This window comes from Hyperoodon ampullatus (assembly GCF_949752795.1).
Source record: "Hyperoodon ampullatus genome assembly, chromosome: 3".
Taxonomy (NCBI): Eukaryota; Metazoa; Chordata; class Mammalia; order Artiodactyla; family Ziphiidae; genus Hyperoodon; species Hyperoodon ampullatus.
In genome coordinates this window covers 25,357,295-25,376,361 of record NC_136916.1, presented here as the reverse complement: position 1 = coordinate 25,376,361, position 19,067 = coordinate 25,357,295, and the positions used below count along the sequence as shown (strand labels likewise).

The window sequence follows — 19,067 nt, the reverse complement described above, 5'->3', positions numbered from 1 at the left end:
TCCTGGAGTTCCCCTTGTTTGCTGTAGTGACTTAGGGTGGCGTCAACCCAGAGGAATTTTTTTAATAGACATTTTTTAGTTTCAGATTTATAGAAGAGTTGAGAAGATAGTATAGAAAGTTCTTACACATCCTACATTCAGTTTCCTTTATTATTCACGTCTTACATTCGTGTGGTACATTTGATGAACTACCGTGGATACATTATTATAAACTAACGTCCATAGTTTATTCAGATTTCCTTGGTTTTTTACCAAATGTCCTTTTTCTATTCCAGGATCTTATTCAGGTGACCCTATCTGCATTCAGTTGTCAAGTCTTCTTAGGCTCCTGTTGGCTGTGCTCTGTGGTTTCTCATACTTGTCTTGTTTTTGGACCTTGAAGAGGACTGGTTAGGTGTTCTGTCGGATACCCCTCTGTTGGTGTTTGTCTGGTGGTTGCACTGATGTTTTGGGAGGAAGGCCTTGGAAGAAAAATTGCTATTTTCATTACAAGGTATTGGGGGCCCATACTGTCAACGTGGTTTGTTTGTTTATTTATTTATTTAAAAGTATTTATTTATTTATTTGGTTGCACTGGGTCTTAGTTGCGGCAGGTGGGCTCCTTAGTTGTGGCATGTGAACTCTCAGTTGGGGCATGCATATGGGATCTAGTTCCCCAACCAGGGATCGAACCTGGGCCCCCTGCATTGGGAGCGCGTAGTCTTACCCACTGCGCCACCAGGGAAGTCCCCCGTCAACATGATTTATAACTGATGATGTTGTCTTGGTCCCCTGGCTGAAGTGGTGCTTGGCAGGTCCCTTCACCGTGAAGTGACTCCCCCCGCCACCCCTCCACACTGTGTGCCTTGGAAGGAAGTCACTGCCCTCAGCGCTCACTCGGGAACAAGAGTTGGAGTGTCTACATAGATTATTTGGAATTCTTCTGCAAAGGAGATTTTGTGTCTTCTCTTCCATTTATTTATTCATTTAGTTATTTGTGTCAGTATGGACTCGTGGATCTTTATAATTTGAGTTATGGCTCACTTAGAATAGTTCTATAGCAACAAAGTACTGTTTGTTGAAAGTCTTGCTTTCCTTAGTCTGTGTTATTGATATTCACCAAAGTACATAGTACTTCATTACCTTAAGTTATAAGTGAATGGAAAAAGGCAATAAATACCACGAGTTTGGGCAAGAATGGTGTCTTTCCAGTTACAGTGGTCAGGGGATTAGTGTGTTGGGCCTCGTTTTGAAGGGTAAGAAGTTACTGCCATGCAGCACGGTAGGGGGAGGGCAGGGAACGCTCAGGAAATGGTGATTAGTCCCGTGGCCAGTTATGTAGGGTTTGAATCGATGTTGAGGGAGCCTCGGGGCAGGGGGAGGCCCCCTTCCTCCCTTAATTTTCTGTATAATATACGCTTCTTTGTTAGAGGCATTTGGAAAGAATGGTAGATTTGCTTAAAAGAAAAGTTTGCTGCTGGTCTCGGGGAACGAAGGGGCTAAGGCTGCCCAGGCTGCGGGAGTCCTGCAAGTCCACACGTCACCTTTTCTTCGTGGAGTGCTCTTCCTTTTTGTGGCGAGGCACAGGGCTTGATGAACACGTGAGGGAAAGATTCAACTGGCAGAGGGAAAGAGGCCAAGTTGAGGAGGCACGAGGTAGGGGTCTCTGAGCTGCGTTGGGAGCAGTGGTAAGAAAACGACTGTAGAAAACATGGTTGAAGATTGTCAAGGTTTGGATTTGGGGGCAAGAGATAAAGAAAAGCAGGTAACTCTCAGGTTTCAAGATAGAAAATGCTATTCTGAAAACTTAGAATGGTGATTCTTTGCTTGCCAAGCTCCTGTTCTGTGTAAGTCGGTTTACAGTAGGGAATTTCCAAGTACCCATTCCAGGTCAGGTGAGTCAGAGATGCTCAGTGGGGTTTGGCGAGGCCAGGCCTTGGCGGTGGTAGCAATGCGCTCACGTTCTTCAGGGGGTGTTAACTCCTTTCGTTGTGTTGTTCTCCCACAGAGTTTTAGGTTTGGTGTGGAAATTGCCTATGTGGGAGCTACGATCTTGGATGTCTGCAAGCGAGTAAGAAAAAAGACTTTGGTTGGAGGCAACCATCAGAGTAAGGCTTTCAGTTACTCGTATTTGTTACACAGGTTACCTTCCCTCTTTATCTGGATTTGCCCTAGAGTTTGTGCTCTCTCCCAAAAGGTGGCATTCGAGGTGACACAAAGGGGCAGGTGGCCCTGCTGTCCCGGACCAACGCCAACGTGTTTGATGAGGCCGTCCGGGTGACGGAAGGAGAAGTACCTGCCCGGATCCACCTGATAGGGGTAGGAGTGCGTTTCTGTTCTCTGCTCTCTCCCGGAAACATTGCCGACACACAGAGCCGATGAAAATGGCCCACATATCCAGGCTTACTCTGCACACAGGCATTTGGGTTTGTGACTGTTCCCGAGCCTGCGCTATGAAGTCCTTCCCCCTGGCCATTCTGGTCCAGTGAGTCCTGTAAAGTCTGGCCCAGCAAGGACTGTGGACCTTTTCCTCCGTTATTTAAAAAAAAAAAAAAAAAGATTGCCCTTCTCACCTGTGTGCACGCGGGGCTCCCGGCTGCCTGTGAGTGTCCTGGGGTGTGATGATCAGTCGTGTGAGACAAGCGAGGTGAGGGCACAGCTGGGAGGTGCCCGGGGCTCCGGATGCAGAGTGTACACTGGTTCTAGCTCTGCTTCTTCACTAACTGTGTGTGGCTTGTGGCAGTCGACTCAGCCCCTCTGTCTCTGGGACAGCGGCACCACTGCCTGTTTCACAGGGAAGCTAGGAGGGTTGAGTGACATGTGTATGGTGTTTTTAACTCTTGGAAGCAGAGTTTTATGTCTGAGAGACATTCACCCATTCATCTATGAAAAAAATATTTTCCAGGGCCTACTATGTGTAGGCCCTCAGTACATACAGTAAGTGAATCAAAATCAAAAAATTTCTGATGCTCCTTTTTTTAATTTATAAAGATTATGTAACCAAGTTACAGAAGTTTTGGAAATTAAAAGTAAAAAAATCACCCTTAATCTCAGTGTTTTATGTAAAAATTCTCATTTTTGCTAATTATTTATGTCTTTGGCCTTATGGTTGTGTATTTTTACACAATTGCATTTAGAGTATACATAAAAGAGTATGTGTTTTTTTACTCCACCCACGAGCATATTTTCTCCCATGTTGCTATTTGAGTGACTTTACAATACTTTCTCAGTGGATGTAGCATAGTTTAGCCATCTTTGTTATTGTAAGGAAATGGTACTGTTGGAGCATCTTCCATGCCGGACAGGATGTGAACTTGTTCTCTCCCCTCTCTCACTCCCACATGTGTCATCCCGCTTGATCACTTCCGGTTACGTTTTAATCTGTACTGTCTTACTTTGGTCTCAGTTTGATGTTAATGTTTTATGTGTCCCTTCCCCAAATGATCTAAATCCTTGGAGTGTGGAGCCTTTGTCCTGGGCCCCAGTCAGCACTCAGTACACGCCTCCCAGTAGAGGTGGGCTGAACTGGGAGGGTCAGGCCCTCTCCTCCAGGAGCTGACCTTTTAACAGATCCAGTACCTGTAGACAGTCTAGTTCTTTCCTCAGAAGAAACAGCGGCGAGTGTTTGTGCTCCACACTTGGTATTCAGGTCTCATCTGTCTTCTTTGCTGCAGCTGTTTTATATTCCTGGAAGGTAGATGATTTAAATTGCCTTCTTTGACATGAGAGCAACATGCAGCTAGTTCTTGCCTTTTTTTAATTTTTTGTGTCTGTGTGTGTGCGGTACGCGGGCCTCTCACTGCTGTGGCCTCTCCCGTTGCGGGGCACAGGCTCCGGACATGCAGGGTCAGCGGCCATGGCTCACGGGCCCAGCCTCTCCGCGGCATGTGGGATCTTTCCGAACCGGGGCACAAACCCGTGTCCCCTGCATCAGCAGGCGGACTCTCAACCACCGCGCCACCAGGGAAGCCCTTGCCTTTTTTTTAAACGTAGGAGAAGTCTGAGGGAGCAACCAGAGCTTAGCGCTGGGTCATCCTGAGTTTGCAGGCTGCATTGTAGCCTCTGCTTTTGTGCGTGATGAAGGTTCCCACTCGCTGTCTTTATGCTTTGGATGCAATTTGAGATCTGTTTCCAAAAAAAAAAGTGTCTCATTTCAAAATCCCACCTCTACGTTTGCTTTACTTTGTCCTGTTAACAACAGTAACAAAAATAAAACAAAAAATTAAAAACAACAAAACACCAAAAAATCCCACCGAACAACTTTTTCAGGGGATTAAATCATTTGGATTGGACAGAATCATTGATATTTGGACGCTTCTTCAGCCGGAGGAAGAACGGAAGAGACGTGAGTGTCCTCCTTGCTGTGTGGGGTGGACGCAGGCACACAGTGGCGGGGTGGAGGCAGGCGGGCAGGTTCTGAGTCAGTTCCCATTTGCTCTGGAGGAGCCGGTGTGGCTTCTTCTCATTAGCAGTGGGATGCCGGAGACCTCCTGTTTTCAGAGGTATCGATGGCTCTTTCCAGACCCTTTTCTCAGGAGTCACGCTGGCCCCTAGGCCGTCTTCCCCACCATCTTTCTGTCTGCCCAGGCGACCTCACACACCGAGACTTCTGCATGGGCCCCATGTGATCCTTTCTAACATTTCTGTAGCGCTTTCATTTTTTCATTACTGCGCAATTTCGAATCCCTGAGAAGCAGACAAGGATATCAAAGGCAGGGCTCTTGACCCTGAGTTTGGAGCTGGAGGGGCTATGGCACAGGTCACTGCGCTGACTTGTCCAGGCGCCCGCGGCAGGTTAGTGATGCCGTCGAGCCTGGACCTGGGTCTCCAGCTCTGAGACCATTCGTTTATCATGTGGTCAGTTAGGAGTGCACGTCGGTGCAGCCTGTGTCACTTTGACCCCTACGCGTGTTCCCTCTAGGAAACCTCGTCATTAAAGACAGGTTCATCAGAAGGTGGGTGCACAGAGAGGGCTTCAGCGGCTTCAAGCGGTATGTGACTGCGGCCGAGGACAAGGAGCTGGAAGCCAAGATTGCAGTCGTGGAGAAGTACAACATCCGGATTCCAGAGCTGGTGGAAAGGATAGAGAGATGCCACATAGAGGACTTGGACTTTGCAGGTGAGGGACACAGGGGCTCTTCACTTCCCCCTGGGGGCGGGGGCAGCCGGCCTCCAGTGCCTCTTGCCAGCATGGACATCATGGGTGACCAGGGGTGGCTGTGTCAGCGGAACAAGGCTGCTGTTCTCCTGTGGCCCCTTTATTTCTGTTCTACTTCCAGCCTGTAGAAGGGGCTCCCGAGTCCCATCTCTGCTACCGGCTGTCCCTCGGCAAACCCCCAGCCTCTTCTGGGCCTCTGGGCCTCTGTCCCCTTGTGCGTAGGAAGCAGGCGGTGGGCAGCCGCCGTGAGCTCTGGACTGGGACTTGGCCGTGTTCGCAATACCTGCAACGAATTTCTACTTTCCCCTCGTCTTCTTTTTGTCTCTCCCTTTTTTTTTCTGACTGAGGTTTCCTTTCCCCCTTTTTCTGCAGAGCCGCACCCAGGCAAGAAAATGTAATTAGCGTTTTGGGAGTGGTGGGAAGTGTAAGCTTTTCTCCTCTTTCTTTTCTTTCCCCGTCACCCCCTCATCTGCCCGTCCGCTGTGTTTCTGTTCCAGAGTACATCTTGGGCACTGTGCACAAGGCCAAAGGCCTGGAGTTTGACACTGTGCATGTCCTGGATGATTTCGTGAAAGTGCCTTGTGCTAGGCACAACCTCGCTCAGCTGCCCCACTTCAGAGTTGGTAAGGAGACCGCTGGCGCCTCACTGCAGGGCTGCCTTGCTTTTTCTTGCATGGTGTGGCTCCTTGGAAGGATCCTTCTAGAACAAGAAAATCCTCCTGCTCCTAAATTTGTTGTTCTTAGACTGTGTGTTTAGAGAAACTGAGCCTCCAGGGTCCACCTCTCTCAGGGCTGCTCAGAGGGCAGCTGTGTTTATTGCGTCCTGTTTAACCTGCACCAGCTCTTCAGCTGTGGGATTTTCCCCATCAGACAGAAGCTCTAAAACAGTTTACCTGCTCACCAAGGTGTTTTTTCTTTAATTAATTCTCCTTTTTATTAAAGAGGCCCGAAAATCATACAAGGGATTAGTGTAAGCACTCTATCATTTGTCTGCTTTTGTATCAGTTTATACTCAAGGCTACCTGTTAAACTCTAAGCATCTAAGCATCAGTGCTGTTTTGGTTTTGTCTTATAATAAAACCATTTGAAGTTTTCCCACAAACAGACAAACAGAAGCTCTCTGTTAGTCATGGAGTCAAAATTTGGGTATTCTGTGCCCCCTAGTCTGTTAGAGTTTTGTTTGTTTTCAGAGTTGGTGTTTGTAGGAAAATTTTGCTTATAAAGCCAGCAAATCCTGAGGGATTTTGGGGGCGATGGGGAGTAGTAAACTTTTTTTTTGGCTGCGTTGGGTCTTTATTGCTGTGCGCGGGCTTTCTCTAGTTGCGGTGAGCAGGGGCTGCTCTTTGTTGTGGTGCACGGGCTTCTCATTGCAGTGGCTTCTCTTCTTGCGGAGCACGGGCTCTAGGCGCACAGGCTTCAGTAGTTGCGGCACGTGGGCTCAGTAGTTGCGGCACAGGCTCTAGGGCGCGTGGGCTTCAGTAGTTGCAGCACGTGGGCTCAGTAGTTGCGGCATGTGGGCCCTAGAGCACGCGGGCTTCAGTAGATGAGGCATGTGGGCTCAGTAGTTGTGGCGCAGGCTCTAGGATGCGCAGACTTGAGTAGTTGTGGCGCATGGGTTCAGTAATTGTGGCTTGTGGGCTCTAGAGCACAGGCTCAGTTGTTGTGGTGCACGGGCTTCAGTAGTTATGGCTTGCGGGCTCTTGAGCTCAGGCTCAGTAGGTGTGGCGCATGGGCTTAGTTGCTCCACGGCATGTGGGATCTTCCGGGACCAGGGATCGGACCCGTGTCCCCTGCATTGGCAGGCAGATTCTTAACCACTGCACCACTGGGGAAGACCCGAATAGTAAACTTTTAGATAAGAATATAAATTTCTGTAAGCAGTCTTCTGTGTTGATATTTTTTTTCCCTTTGCTTTCTTCAGAATCGTTTTCTGAGGACGAGTGGAATTTACTGTATGTAGCAGTAACTCGCGCCAGGAAGCGTCTCATCATGACCAGGTCACTGGAGAACATCTTGACTTTGGCTGGGGTAAGAGGACAGCACGAGTTAATTTAACAACGTCCAGATTTTACCGGGTTTGAATAAGGGATCAGCCAACCCGGCGCCTTCGAGGCTTTTGGTTGGGGGTCTGCATCAGAAGAGAGGGGCTTCTCTTTCTTGGGTGCTTGGAGGCCGATTGCCAGTGGGGGAGGGTCCTTGCTAACCACAGAAACAAAAACCTGTGTTCTTCTCTACGTTCGTTCCTGAGTCAGTTTTAGAAGTTCTTTTTTTTTTTTTTTTTTTGCGGTACGCGGGCCTCTCACTGTTGTGGCCTCTCCCGTTGTGGAGCATAGGCTCCGGGCGCGCAGGCTCAGCGGCCATGGCTCACAGGCCCAGCCGCTCCGCGGCATGTGGGATCCTCCCGCACCAGGGCACGAACCCGTGTCCCCTGCATCGGCAGGCGGACTCTCAACCACTGCGCCACCAGGGAAGCCCTAGAAGTTCTTTTTAAAACACTAACTGCGCTCACATCTTTGGTGAGTTCTCCCTGCTCGGTTAACACTCAGCACTCTTCGGGAAGAACAGCAGGAATGTCCTCTGGGTCTGCAAGCCCTCCTCCTCCTCCCTGGTCTCTTTTGGACTGGTGGACTCCAGACTTGGACAGAATGTGTCCTGCCAGGGAGAGCGCGTGTTCAGGCACCTGTCCTTGTCACTGGTGAGAAGCAGGAAAGTGTCAGCCCTCCCTCTTTACCCCTCACAGACCAGCCCCCTCCCCCACCCCCTCATTTCCACGTCTTTTCTGCCTTTCGAGGTCTGGAGGATAAGCTGTTCAGTTTTTTCAACCCTGTTGGGTTGAAACTAGAACAGAAATTTGAGCTAATGGTTACTACTTCGTCTTTCTTTCCCTGAACCAAAGATTCTTAAGCCTGAAACGTACACGTAAAAGAGACTGTAAATATTCTTTTTTTTTTTCTTCTTCTTCTTTTGGCTGTGCTGCATGGCTTGCAGGATCTTAGTTCCCTGACCAGGGATTGAACCCTGCATTGGAAGTCTTAACCACCGGATTGCCAGGGAAGTCCCTATAAATACTCTTTTTTTCCTTAGCCGTCTCCCAAACGTGTGAGGTTTCGTACAGTAGGAGGATTTAGTCCAAGTGCCGCAGTGCGTGTTCTCTCAGAGGTGAGAACACAGGGAGCCGCGGAATCTCAGCTTTGCTGCTCACGGCTTGGGGCCTGGGCTGAAGGAGATGGGGGGCAGTGGTCCTTTCTAGTAAGTGGCATTCACAGTCTCAGAGTTGGTAACACAGAACCCTGATGCTCATAATTGAATATCTGTTGAGTGTCTGATGTGTTCCAAGTGCGTGTCTAGGCCCTGGGGGTGTGATAGTGGGCAGGAGAAATTCCTCCCCTCACAGAGCCTGAGTTCTAGGACGAGAGGTAGATGGTAAACAAGTTAGCAAATAGCATTTCTCTTCACATTCTTGAGGAAGAGTGTGTCAGCACTTAAAAGGGAGAAATTGCAGATGAATACTCTGTATGACCTGTCGTGGCAGCAAAAGCTTCTTGCGTGAGACTGATGACCTTGCATTTTTATCGCACTTTTCTCTGAACCCTCTCTGGCATTTGTCTTCCGTGCCTCTCTAAGACAGGCCTGTTTGGCCATAAGAATATTCCTGGAATTTGAAGTCAGCTGCATGCTTCCCCAGCAGCTTTGCTTCGCCTGGGCCTCGCTGTGTGTAACAGCTAATGTGTCAGCGCTTAGAACTGTAAGCCTTTTTCTTTGGCTGCACCCTTGGTGGCACCTGGGTCACCCAGTGGGGTTTCCAGAGAGGACTTAGAGCAGAGTGCTGCCATCTCTTTCTGTCAAGGGCCAGATGGTAAATATCTGAGGCTTTGCAGGCCTGTGGTTTCTGCTGCATCTTCTCAACTCTGCCACCACAGCAAAGAGAGCCGTGGGCCATCTGTTAACAAACGGTGGGCCACGTCCCAATAAAACTTTGTTGACAGCAGCAGACACTGGTCTGGATTTGGCCCCTGGTTGCAGTTTGCTGACTCCTAGTGTAGAGATAAGCATGGCTTTTTTTAACCTCTAAAACCAGTACCTAGGGAGTGAAGTAGAAGAGTAATTTTTATGTACAAATAATCTGTACCTACTGTGTGAGTTTTTGCATAAACTTTGATCATAAGTAATTTTTTTTTAGAACCTGTAGTATGGTTTTCTTGTAGAACCTGTGTTATGGTAGTGGTTAGATTTGTAACAAAAGCAGATTGTCACATCCGTGACTTTTTTTTTTTGCGGTACGAGGGCCTCCCACTGTCACGGCCCCTCCCACTGCGGAGCACAGGCTCCGGACGCGCAGGCTCAGCAGCCATGGCTCACCGGCCCAGCCGCTCTGCGGCATATGGGATCTTCCCGGACCGGGGCACGAACCCGTGTCCCCTGCATCGGCAGGCGAACTCTCAACCACCGCGCCACCAGGGAAGCCCACATCCATGACTTTTAATGGAGGTCTTGTAGAGCAGTGATATTTCACAACATGGGCTACATGAGGAAAATTTTGAGACGTTTTAAAGTTGAGAAAATGGTATATCGAATTTCCGTGTACAAATCACCCTTGTGTATATTTGGAGTCCACGTCTCTAAAACACCATGGACCTTTCTCTCGTAACCACGGTCCCATTTTATATCTTATAAAATTTATGGTGGTTCCTTATGGGCTCCACTACCCATTCTGCAGTCATACTTTTATGATAATCTCAGAAATGTCTTTTTACAGTTGATTTGTTCAAATTAGGACCCAAACGCATGCTTGGTTATAAGGTCTTTTAAGCTTCTTAATTTAGAGCAGCCTAAGACCTCCTGCGTCCTTTCTGACGCTCCTGTCTTTTTGTGGAAACCGAGTTTGTTGTCCCCCAGAACATCTCCCATTCTGGGTTTGTTCTGCTGTCCCCCGCCCTGGGCTCCCCATCACTGGAAGTCACTGCAGGGGCATGACTGGATTTGGGTCTAACTGTTCTGGCCAGAATCCTCCATTGGGGGGTGGGCAGGGGGCTTTGATTTGTGTTGCATCCCATCAGGAGGCAGTGATTTCAGATTCTCTCCCTCTTAGTGATGCTCAGACTGTTCACCTTTTTAGTAGACCGAGCTAGAAAATCCATATTTTTGAAAAGAAAAATCAACAGTTCTGATTATTATCATACTGATAATTCCAATCGCAATTTTTAATTTAAACTTCTTGTTGTTAAACGTGACACAAATGTATAAAACACATGGGCGGGTGCAACTAGGGGTGAGGTGGGCGTCCACTCGGGTCAGGAGAGAGGGTCTGCCAGCTGTCCCCGCTGCCGTCCTGGTGGCCTCACAGCCAGCACCCCCACCCCACCCCCACCCCCGGGAGTAGCCAGCGCCCCAGCTGTGACCACGAGCACTTTCTCACTTTTCCTCAGTTTTTTGCCGAGTGTGCACCATGGACAGTGAAAACCTTTTCTTCACCTGCTGTCCTTCTGCTCCCATTTCGTGAGGCTGCTCTGTGTCCGCACTGTCGGAGCCGGTGGCCAATTACATTTAAAAACCTCATCACTTGTGGTTCTCCAGCCCAATCAGATTTAACCTTTAAGGATTTTTACTTCTTTTAAACGCTTGCATCTTTTCTCTTACACTGAAAATCTTGGTTCCGAACAGTATTTATTAATTACTTATTTACACTATTCTGTGTATAAAAGTTTTAAAGTAATACCAGTATTACTGTTGGCAGAATACTGTATGGAATTTAAGATTTCCTACCAGCTCTGTTTCCCCACATTCCACTGAGGATGTGCAGTCAGAACAGCATGTTCTGAAGGTGCCTGAGATGAGTCTTTTCCTCTTTGTGTGGTTTGATCACCAGTTTAATTGCAGGCAGGTATGTTTCTTTGTCTACACTTCTTAAAAGAATTGCTTTCCTGTTTGATTATCTTTTTTGAATGTATAAAACTTACATTGTCAAAGTGAAAACTTTGTAACAGGTGTATCCCCGAGAAGTCTCATTCCCTCCCTGTCTCCTGCAGACTTCTCCCTCCATTGTTGATAGCTAGTTTTTATTTATTTTTTAATTTTTGGCTGCGTTGGGTCTTCATTGCTGTGCACGGGCTTTCTCTAGTTGCGGCGAGCGGGGGCTGCTATTCGTTGTGGTGCGCAGGCTTCTCATCGCGGTGGCTTCTCTTGTTGTGGAGCAAGGGCTCTAGGCACGCAGGCTTCAGTGGTTGCAGCATGCGGACTCAGTAGTTGTGGCATGTGGGCCCTAGAGCACGTGGGCTTCAGTAGTTGCGGCACGCGGGCCCTAGGGCGCAGGCTCAGTAGTTGTTGCACACAGGCTTTGTTGCCCTGCGGCATGTGGGATCTTCCCAGACCAGGGATCGAAGCTGTGTCCCCTGCATTGGCAGGCAGATTCTTAACCACTGTGCCAACCAGGGAAGTCCCGATAGCTAGTTTTTAAAAATTAGTTTTTGATTTATCCTTCAGTATTTCTTTTTGCAAATATTGACAAATATGTATATATGTATTCTTCTGTTCTCCTTTTTCACAGAAAGTAGCATTCTGTAATATTCTGTACCTCACTTTGTCACCGAGAAATAGACATGGAAATCACTCTTTATCAGTTCCTTTTTTTTGTTTAATACATCTTTACTGGAGTATAATTGCTTCACAATGGTGTGTTAGTTTCTGCTGTATAACAAAGTGAATCAGCTATATGCACACACATATCCCCATATCCCCTCCCTCTTGCGTCTCCCTTCCACCCTCCCTATCCCACCCCTCTAGGTCATCACAAAGCATCGAGCTGATCTCCATGAGCTGTGCAGCAGCTTCGCACCAGCCATCGATTTTACATTTGGTAGTGTATATATGTCAGTGCTTCTCGCTCACTGTGTCCCAGCCTCCCCTTCCCCGCTGTGTCCTCAATCTGTTCTCAACGTCTGCATCTTTATTCCTGCCCTACCACTAGGTTAATCAGTACCATTTTTCTAGATTCCATACATATGTGTTAGCATATGGTATTTGTTTTTCTCTTTCTGACTTACTTCACTCTGTATGACAGACTCTGGGTCCATCCACCTCACTACAAATAACCCATTTTCGTTCCTTTTTATGGCTGAGTAATATTCCATTGTATATACATGCCACATCTTCTTTATCCATTCGTCTGTCGATGGACATTTAGGTTGTTTCCATGTCCTGGCTATTGTAAATAGTGCTGCAATGAACATTGTAGTACATGTTATCTTTTTGAATTATGGTTTTCTCAGGGTTATATACCCAGTACTAGGATTGCTGGGTCATATGGTAGTTCTGTTTTTAGTTTTTTAAAGAAGCTGCATACTGTTCTCCATAGTGGCTGTATCAATTTACATTCCCACCAACAGTGCAGGAGGGTTCCCTTTTCTCCACACCCTCTCCAGCATTTATTGTTTCTAGATTTTTTTGATGCTGGCTCTTTATCAGTTTCTAAAGCTCTTTCTACAGCTGAGTAGTATTCACTGTGTCCATTTATCATGATTTATGTAGCTCCTCACTGATGGGTATTGGGTTCTTTCCAATCTTCTGGTTTTAAAACTAATGCCACAATGCATAATCTTATGCACAAGTCACGTTCTGTCTTTGCCAGTGCTTCTTGGGGATACATTTCTATAGTCTAAATTTCTGGGTCAAGGGTAAATGGATATGTCATTTTTCTAGGTATTGCTAAATTCATCACATGGATTTTATACCTTAGAGTCCCACAAGTTATGTATTAGAGTCTAATAGGCTTTTTAAAACTAACTGGAAGCTTATCAGTTGGTCACTGCATATATTTTATGGGGAAAATGAATTTTCTCCATGGAGAAAAGAACACAGACTCTATAGAAATACTTCCCTCTTACTGAGGCTGGGCTGGGAAACATCTGTTGGCCCACAGGGGGCCTCTGAGGAAGCCTTGGAAATATTGCCCATTTGCATGACTAGATGTTTCTAAGTGTGAAGGACCTTGCATGAGGACTTCTGCTTTTTCTTTATCGCAGCTGCAATATGAATCAATTTGGGGACATCCTGTTTCAGAAGTGGCTAAGTCTACCCTCAGCTCATGGGGGATCTTGGAGGCTCTGGAGGGGGAGAGGAGGGTAGTCACTGGAGAAGGTGAAAGCAAGTCGTGCCTGGTGAGGATTTAGAACAAAAGGGAGCCCTTGTTTCCTGCCTCCTTATCACCTGTAAGGTGACGAGCCATCCTGGTCTCCCCTCTAACCAAGAGTAGGGCAGGCAGACTCCTTTTTCTCTGACCCCCTTAGAAAATCTAGGTAAACACCTTTTGTTTCTTTAAGTTTTGAGGAAGCGAGGGGATCATTACATTATTGAATTATTAAATGACGTGGAGTTATGCTGGTTGCTCAAAGACGCTTCTCAGCCTCAGCATCTTGGATTCTGAACGCAAGGCTCACGGGCCTCTCCTTAGAACAGGGCCTGCACAGAGTCAGCACTCAGTGCACGTTTGTGGGATGAGGGACAGCAGCATCCCCTCCTGTTGTGAGGCTTTGCGGGGGCGATTCTACAGATCCGGGTCAGACAGGGTCCTCCACGTGGGCGCTCTGAGACCTTGGCAAGTTACTCATTGCTCTGTACCTCTGTTTCCTAGTCTGTAATACTGGCAAAACGGTGATCACCGCACCTCAGAGGAGGCGGTTGGAGAAGGGTTGTGATGAGCTGATGAGATAACTGCATTACAGTCGATTGGGAGAAGCGTCGGGGTCCTCAAAGACGGCTACTTGTCTTTGAGACTTTGACCTCCAGGGGCAGGGGCCAAGGGAGGCCTGGCATTTAGGAGGAGATTAATTATAAGCAGGACATACAACAGTAAATCATAAAACAGGTAAATCTGACTGCATCGAGATGTAAAGCTTCAGTGTGATAAAGTAATAATAGCTAACATATAGTTAACCCTTAAAAAAAACATCTTTTGTGATGCAGTTGTTGTTTTGCCAGTTTTACTGATAAGAAAACTGAGGCACCGAGTAGAGTCACCTGCCCAAAGGTGCACTACCCCAAAGAGGGTAGACTGGGCTGTGAACTGAGGTGAGTCTGCAGGGCCTGTGCCCTTCACCGTGCCGGCCGTGGCTTTGCATGAAGTTAAAAGACCCGTCATGGAGTGGAGGGAACACTTCCCCCATCTGTCCTGCATGTGCTTACTGAGCGCAGCTGTACTCAGCACTGTACTGGGCACAGTGCTGAGGTCGTGGGCGTGAGCCAAGCATAACTCTGCCCTCCTTGAGCTTATGTGTTTGTGGAAAAGAGGACCCACACAGTCATAAAGAACCGCACATTCCTGAGATACAGGCAGCCTAGTGGGTAGATGGGCAAAGGAAGCCCCAAGGGTCAGGGAATCTGTTAAAAAATATATATTTATGCAACCTCCTTGATGGTCAGGGAAATGCAACCTAAAATTGTCTGATGGGTGAGAATGAAGAAGTCTGTCCTTTCAGATTCTGGCCAGGATGGTGGGGGGTGGGCACTGGTTCTCAAAGTGTGGTCAGGGGAACCTTCTGGGAACCTTTCACAATACACACTGTACGTGTACTCCGTGCTCTTCTCATAATACTGGGTAGTTACTTGCCCTTTTCCCTCAGTGCTCTCACAAGTGTACAGTGGAGTTTTCCAGAGGCCACATGGCATGTCGTCACCACAGATTGAACCCAGAGGCAGAGATGGGAGCCCAGTTGCCTTCTTTTAAGCCAGACATGAAAGAGATTTGCAAAAATGTATAGCAATGCTACTCTTCTCGTTAAAGTTTTTTTTTTTTTTTTAATAGAAACCCTGCAATTATTTGAGCCATTATTTAAGTGTTACAGGCAGTAGAACACAATGCCTAATTGACATATTAGCTGTCCAGTCTGTTTATTTACGTTTATTGAGCTGGTCTGTTTTCATGGTACCCTTTGTTTTTTTTCTTTTTTCTTTTTTGGCCACACTGCACGGCATGTGGGATCTTAGTTCCCCAACCAGGGATTGAACCCGCGCCCCCTTCATTGGAAGGCAGAGTGTTAACCACTGGACTGCTGGGGAAGTCCCTTGTTAAGGTTTTTTTTTTTTTTAATACAGTTGTTTTTCATAAAAATATACAGGTTAACATATGATAGGTTTATTATGTTATGTTTTAAATGAATTAATAAACATTTAAAAACGTTTGGGACTTCCCTGGTGGTGCAGTGGTTAAGACTCCAGGCTCCCAATGCAGGGGGCCTGGGTTCGATCCCTGGTCAGGGAACTAGATCTCACACGCGTGCTGCAACTAAGAGTTCGCATGCGTCAACTAAGGAGCCCATGAGCCGCAACTAAGACCCGGCACAACCAAAAAACAAAAGTTTCAATTTCTAATCAGGTAAACATTAGTATCTATAACTAATGGAAGCAATACTTCTTTGGAACCTTTAATGTTTATTAGTGTAAAGGAGTGCCGAGACCAAAATGTTTGAAAACCGCTGCTCTGCAGCAGTGTTTTTCCAACTGTACATTGCAGTTTATTAACGATTTAGGAACCTAGTTAGTGGGTTATGATGATCTTTTAAAAAAAAAAAAAAAGGGAAGTGGAGTAAAGTCTAAAGGAGGAATCAGTCCACAGCATGTGAGGTTACATACTGTTTTGTGAAACTGGTTTCAGTCTTTCATACATGCATGTGTGTGTATGTAGAATTGTAATGCTGAGTGGGTTTCTTGGCGTGGATTGGGGTCAGAAAAGGTAGAAAGCCCTAGAGGACCTCTTGCATGTGTGGGCGGGAAATCATGTACAAGGATGTTCATTGCTGCATTGTTGGAAATAATTTGGTAACATCAGTCTCCACACAAAGGGACTGTCTTAATAAAATGTGGGAGAGTGAGATGACTGAATCCTGTATAGCACTTAAAAGAAATGTACTAGATGAGAAGCAAACTAACAGTATAACACTTACGTAAATAAATACCTATAAGATGACACCTTATGTTCTTAGAAATATACGTTAAGTGTAAAGCCAGTTTAGAATGGATTGGAAAAGATGCATGCCAGATTCATGATGCTGCTTTCCCCTAGGGAGGGAATGTGATGACAGATGGGCAAAGGGGACTCCAAGAAAATCTCTAATTTTATTTTAGAAAGGATTTCCCACAGTTAGATTGGGAACACTAGTGTGTATTTATTTTCTGTTCTTTCCTAAAGCAGGTAGCCAGATCCTGAAAGAGAGAAAAACCACATAAATCAGAACCTTGGACACGGATTTTGCAAAAATTGGATAAATAGCCAGTTGTAATCCAAAAAAACATGAAATCATAATTATTTTGTCAGCAAGTATTTGCAGTCTTACTGGTATGCCAGAAGCTTGTTAGCCTCCTGTGGGGCAGCAGCAGACCAGACCCCGGTCCCTGTTCTCATGGCATTTTCCATCTGGCATTTGATCTGGGTGCCCATTGTGTGCAGCCGCTGAGCACTTAGCTCTCGGTGTTGTGTGTCTTCCTCATAACAGCCGGGTGAAGTGGGTGCTGGCTTCTGTGCATTTTACAGATGGAGAAACTGGGGCTTAGAGAGGTTGAGTGTTTGCCCCCTAGGACAGCCAAAGGCTTGCGAGATGGTAATGGGCAGGACTGATGTGGGCAGGTCTTTTAAGCCATCTGGGCTGTAAAGAGAATATACAAGTCATCCTTAATGATTCAGGGACAGGTCAGCCTAAGATAAAATCCAGAAATAGTCCTGAAATATCATTATAGCCAAAAGTTTCACATTTGTCCATTCAACCTTTCTTTTTTAAACTGGCCGTTTTAGCAAGAATCCAGCTAGACTGGGTCCAGCTGTGAGTGTTCTCTTGGAGACGGTGTTACAGGCAGGAAGAAGGTAGAGAAACGGAGGGAAGATGCAGGGGTCAGTGCTCTTCTCATTCCGGGACTTGTGCAAGGTCTACAGAGTGTTGACAGCCCTCAGCCGTTGGGGTGTCCAAGTAGGAAGTGGCAGAGGCATTGAGGTGACTCTTGTCCTCACTCTTTCCTTCCCAGGAGTACTTCTTGCAGGCAGAGCTGACCAGTAATGTTTTGAAGACAGGCGTGGTCCGCTGCTGTGTGGGGCAGTGCAGCAACGCCATCCCCATGGACACCGTGCTCACCATGCGGAAGCTGCCCATCACCTATGTACGTGTCTCGGCCGCGGCCTGTGCTCTCCATAGGATTTTTAGTTCAGTCGTCTGTGTGCCCATCTGGGTTGTGGGTGAGGGAGGTGAAGGGGAAGCTCGTCCAATCCTTCCACGAGGAAGGCCCGGAGGTGTCCAGTGGGCGTCAGTGTCACAGACGCTGGACACAGTGGGGCCAGGCTGGGTGACCACAGTCTGGGAGGTGGGCTTGTGTGGACACTCAGGTGAGGACTGTTTACCTGGGGGCCCAGTTAGGTTTTTCTTGGCTCTTCATCCCTTGCCTTGATACGTTCTGGGGGATTTGATAGAGCAGAGTCCACCCTGGGCGCTTGTGCTGGGGGAGGTACGGCCTCAGGGCCACACGGGCGGGTCTGAAAGCATCAGTCATGATGGCAATGCTGGTGGTGGTTGGTTCACACTTCTTGGTGGGAAACGCTTGCCCTTCAATTGTTCCCCCCCGCTCCCTTTTTCTCATTCCGCGCTGCAGAGCAACAGGAAGGAAAACAAGGGTGGGTACCTGTGCCACTCATGCGTGGAGCAGCGCATTGGGCCACTGGCCTTCCTGACTGCCTCCCCCGAGCAAGTGCGCGCCATGGACCGCACCGTGGAGAACATCGTGCTGCCCCGGCACGAGGCCCTGCTCTTCCTCGTCTTCTGAGGTGCAGGGAACTCTCTCTTCCGGCCGGGATACTGGGCAGACTCCTGCCTCCGTGGACGGCGGCATGGGGGGCTCCCTCCCCGAGACCGGACTCACTCACAGAGCATCTTCTGAGGAAGATGAAGCCGACTGGAGCTGGACTTGCCGTGTCTCCACCCCTGGAGGTAGCCAGACCCCACTGCCCCTCCTCCACCCCAGCAGGCCGGGGATGCAGGGGATGGTCTTTTGATAAAAAAAAAAAAAAGAAAGAAAAAAAAAAGAAAAATTATGTATTTAAACTTTTATTACAAGGTTTCGATTAAACAGGCATTGTAGCACTGGCGTTCCACTGTGTGACGGCCCCTGCCTTCAGCCCTGCTGTTTCTCTGGACTTTCTCCTTTTCTCCTCTTACTCTTTTCAAAGCTCTGTAACTGTTCCCAGTGCACACCAAGCAGAGTAGGAGGCTTATTGTCCAGGGTGACAACTAATGCATCAAAAATGAGATTTTTCATGCTGTGGGGAATCACACATGGATAAGACACAGGATGCGCCTTTGTCATCACGGGGTTCACAGCCTGAACAGGGAGGCAACATGATATATAACAAGACAAGTACAAAGTGACACTAGCTAGACACCTTGTGTTCCCACAGGTAGAACGGAAGACCAGAAATACCTGAGAGGGAGGTGGAGTAGGCCAGCCATGTTGTGGGGGAGAGAGGAGCAGGTGGAGATGGGCAGCTGGTACCTAGTTCACTGCCTGGGGATGCTGGGTGGATGTCGTAATAAAGCTGTTCTTATAGAGACCAGTGGAAAAACCCACGTCACTTAGCCGTACATGGATCTGGTTTTTTACATTTTTGCCATGCAGCACTTCAGGGATGCAGATGGCAGGTGAGGGCATTGCCCAGAGAGGTCACCAGCTAGTGTCTGAGCCCAGTCAGCGGAGTGGAGAGCAGACTGCTAGCCTCATTGTTGCGGCCGCCCCTAACCTCTCCCACGTCAGGCCTCTAGTGGAGTTTAGCAAGCAGGCTGGTGAGTAAAGCAAGGGTGCTGTTGGATCGGGCTGGGGTGCTTGGAAAGGGTGAGGGACACGTCTGCATATGGCAAAGAATTCACAGAACGGGCCCTGAAGACAGAGGTGGGATGGGGTGCTT

At 47.7% G+C, this 19,067-nt stretch overlaps 1 protein-coding gene across 2 annotated transcripts in view; it reads left to right on the top strand.

The window, feature by feature from the left end:
* FBH1 (F-box DNA helicase 1) overlaps positions 1-18,254 on the top strand; it is a gene marked incomplete at its 5' end in the record, with an annotated part of 34,719 nt that extends 16,465 nt beyond the window's left edge. Inside the window, 8 exons of one of the 2 annotated variants that reach the window (XM_079700822.1) lie at positions 1,988-2,087; positions 2,177-2,298; positions 4,249-4,324; positions 4,901-5,098; positions 5,635-5,760; positions 7,059-7,165; positions 17,144-17,275; positions 17,762-18,254. In XM_079700822.1, coding sequence (XP_079556948.1) covers positions 1,988-2,087; positions 2,177-2,298; positions 4,249-4,324; positions 4,901-5,098; positions 5,635-5,760; positions 7,059-7,165; positions 17,144-17,275; positions 17,762-17,932 — 1,032 coding nt within the window. In that variant the 3' untranslated portion in view covers positions 17,933-18,254. Of the gene's footprint in view, positions 1-1,987; positions 2,088-2,176; positions 2,299-4,248; positions 4,325-4,900; positions 5,135-5,634; positions 5,761-7,058; positions 7,166-17,143; positions 17,276-17,761 lie in introns of both variants that reach the window. The other variant, XM_079700823.1, reaches the window with a different exon arrangement.
* Between the last annotated feature and the right edge of the window lie 813 nt (positions 18,255-19,067).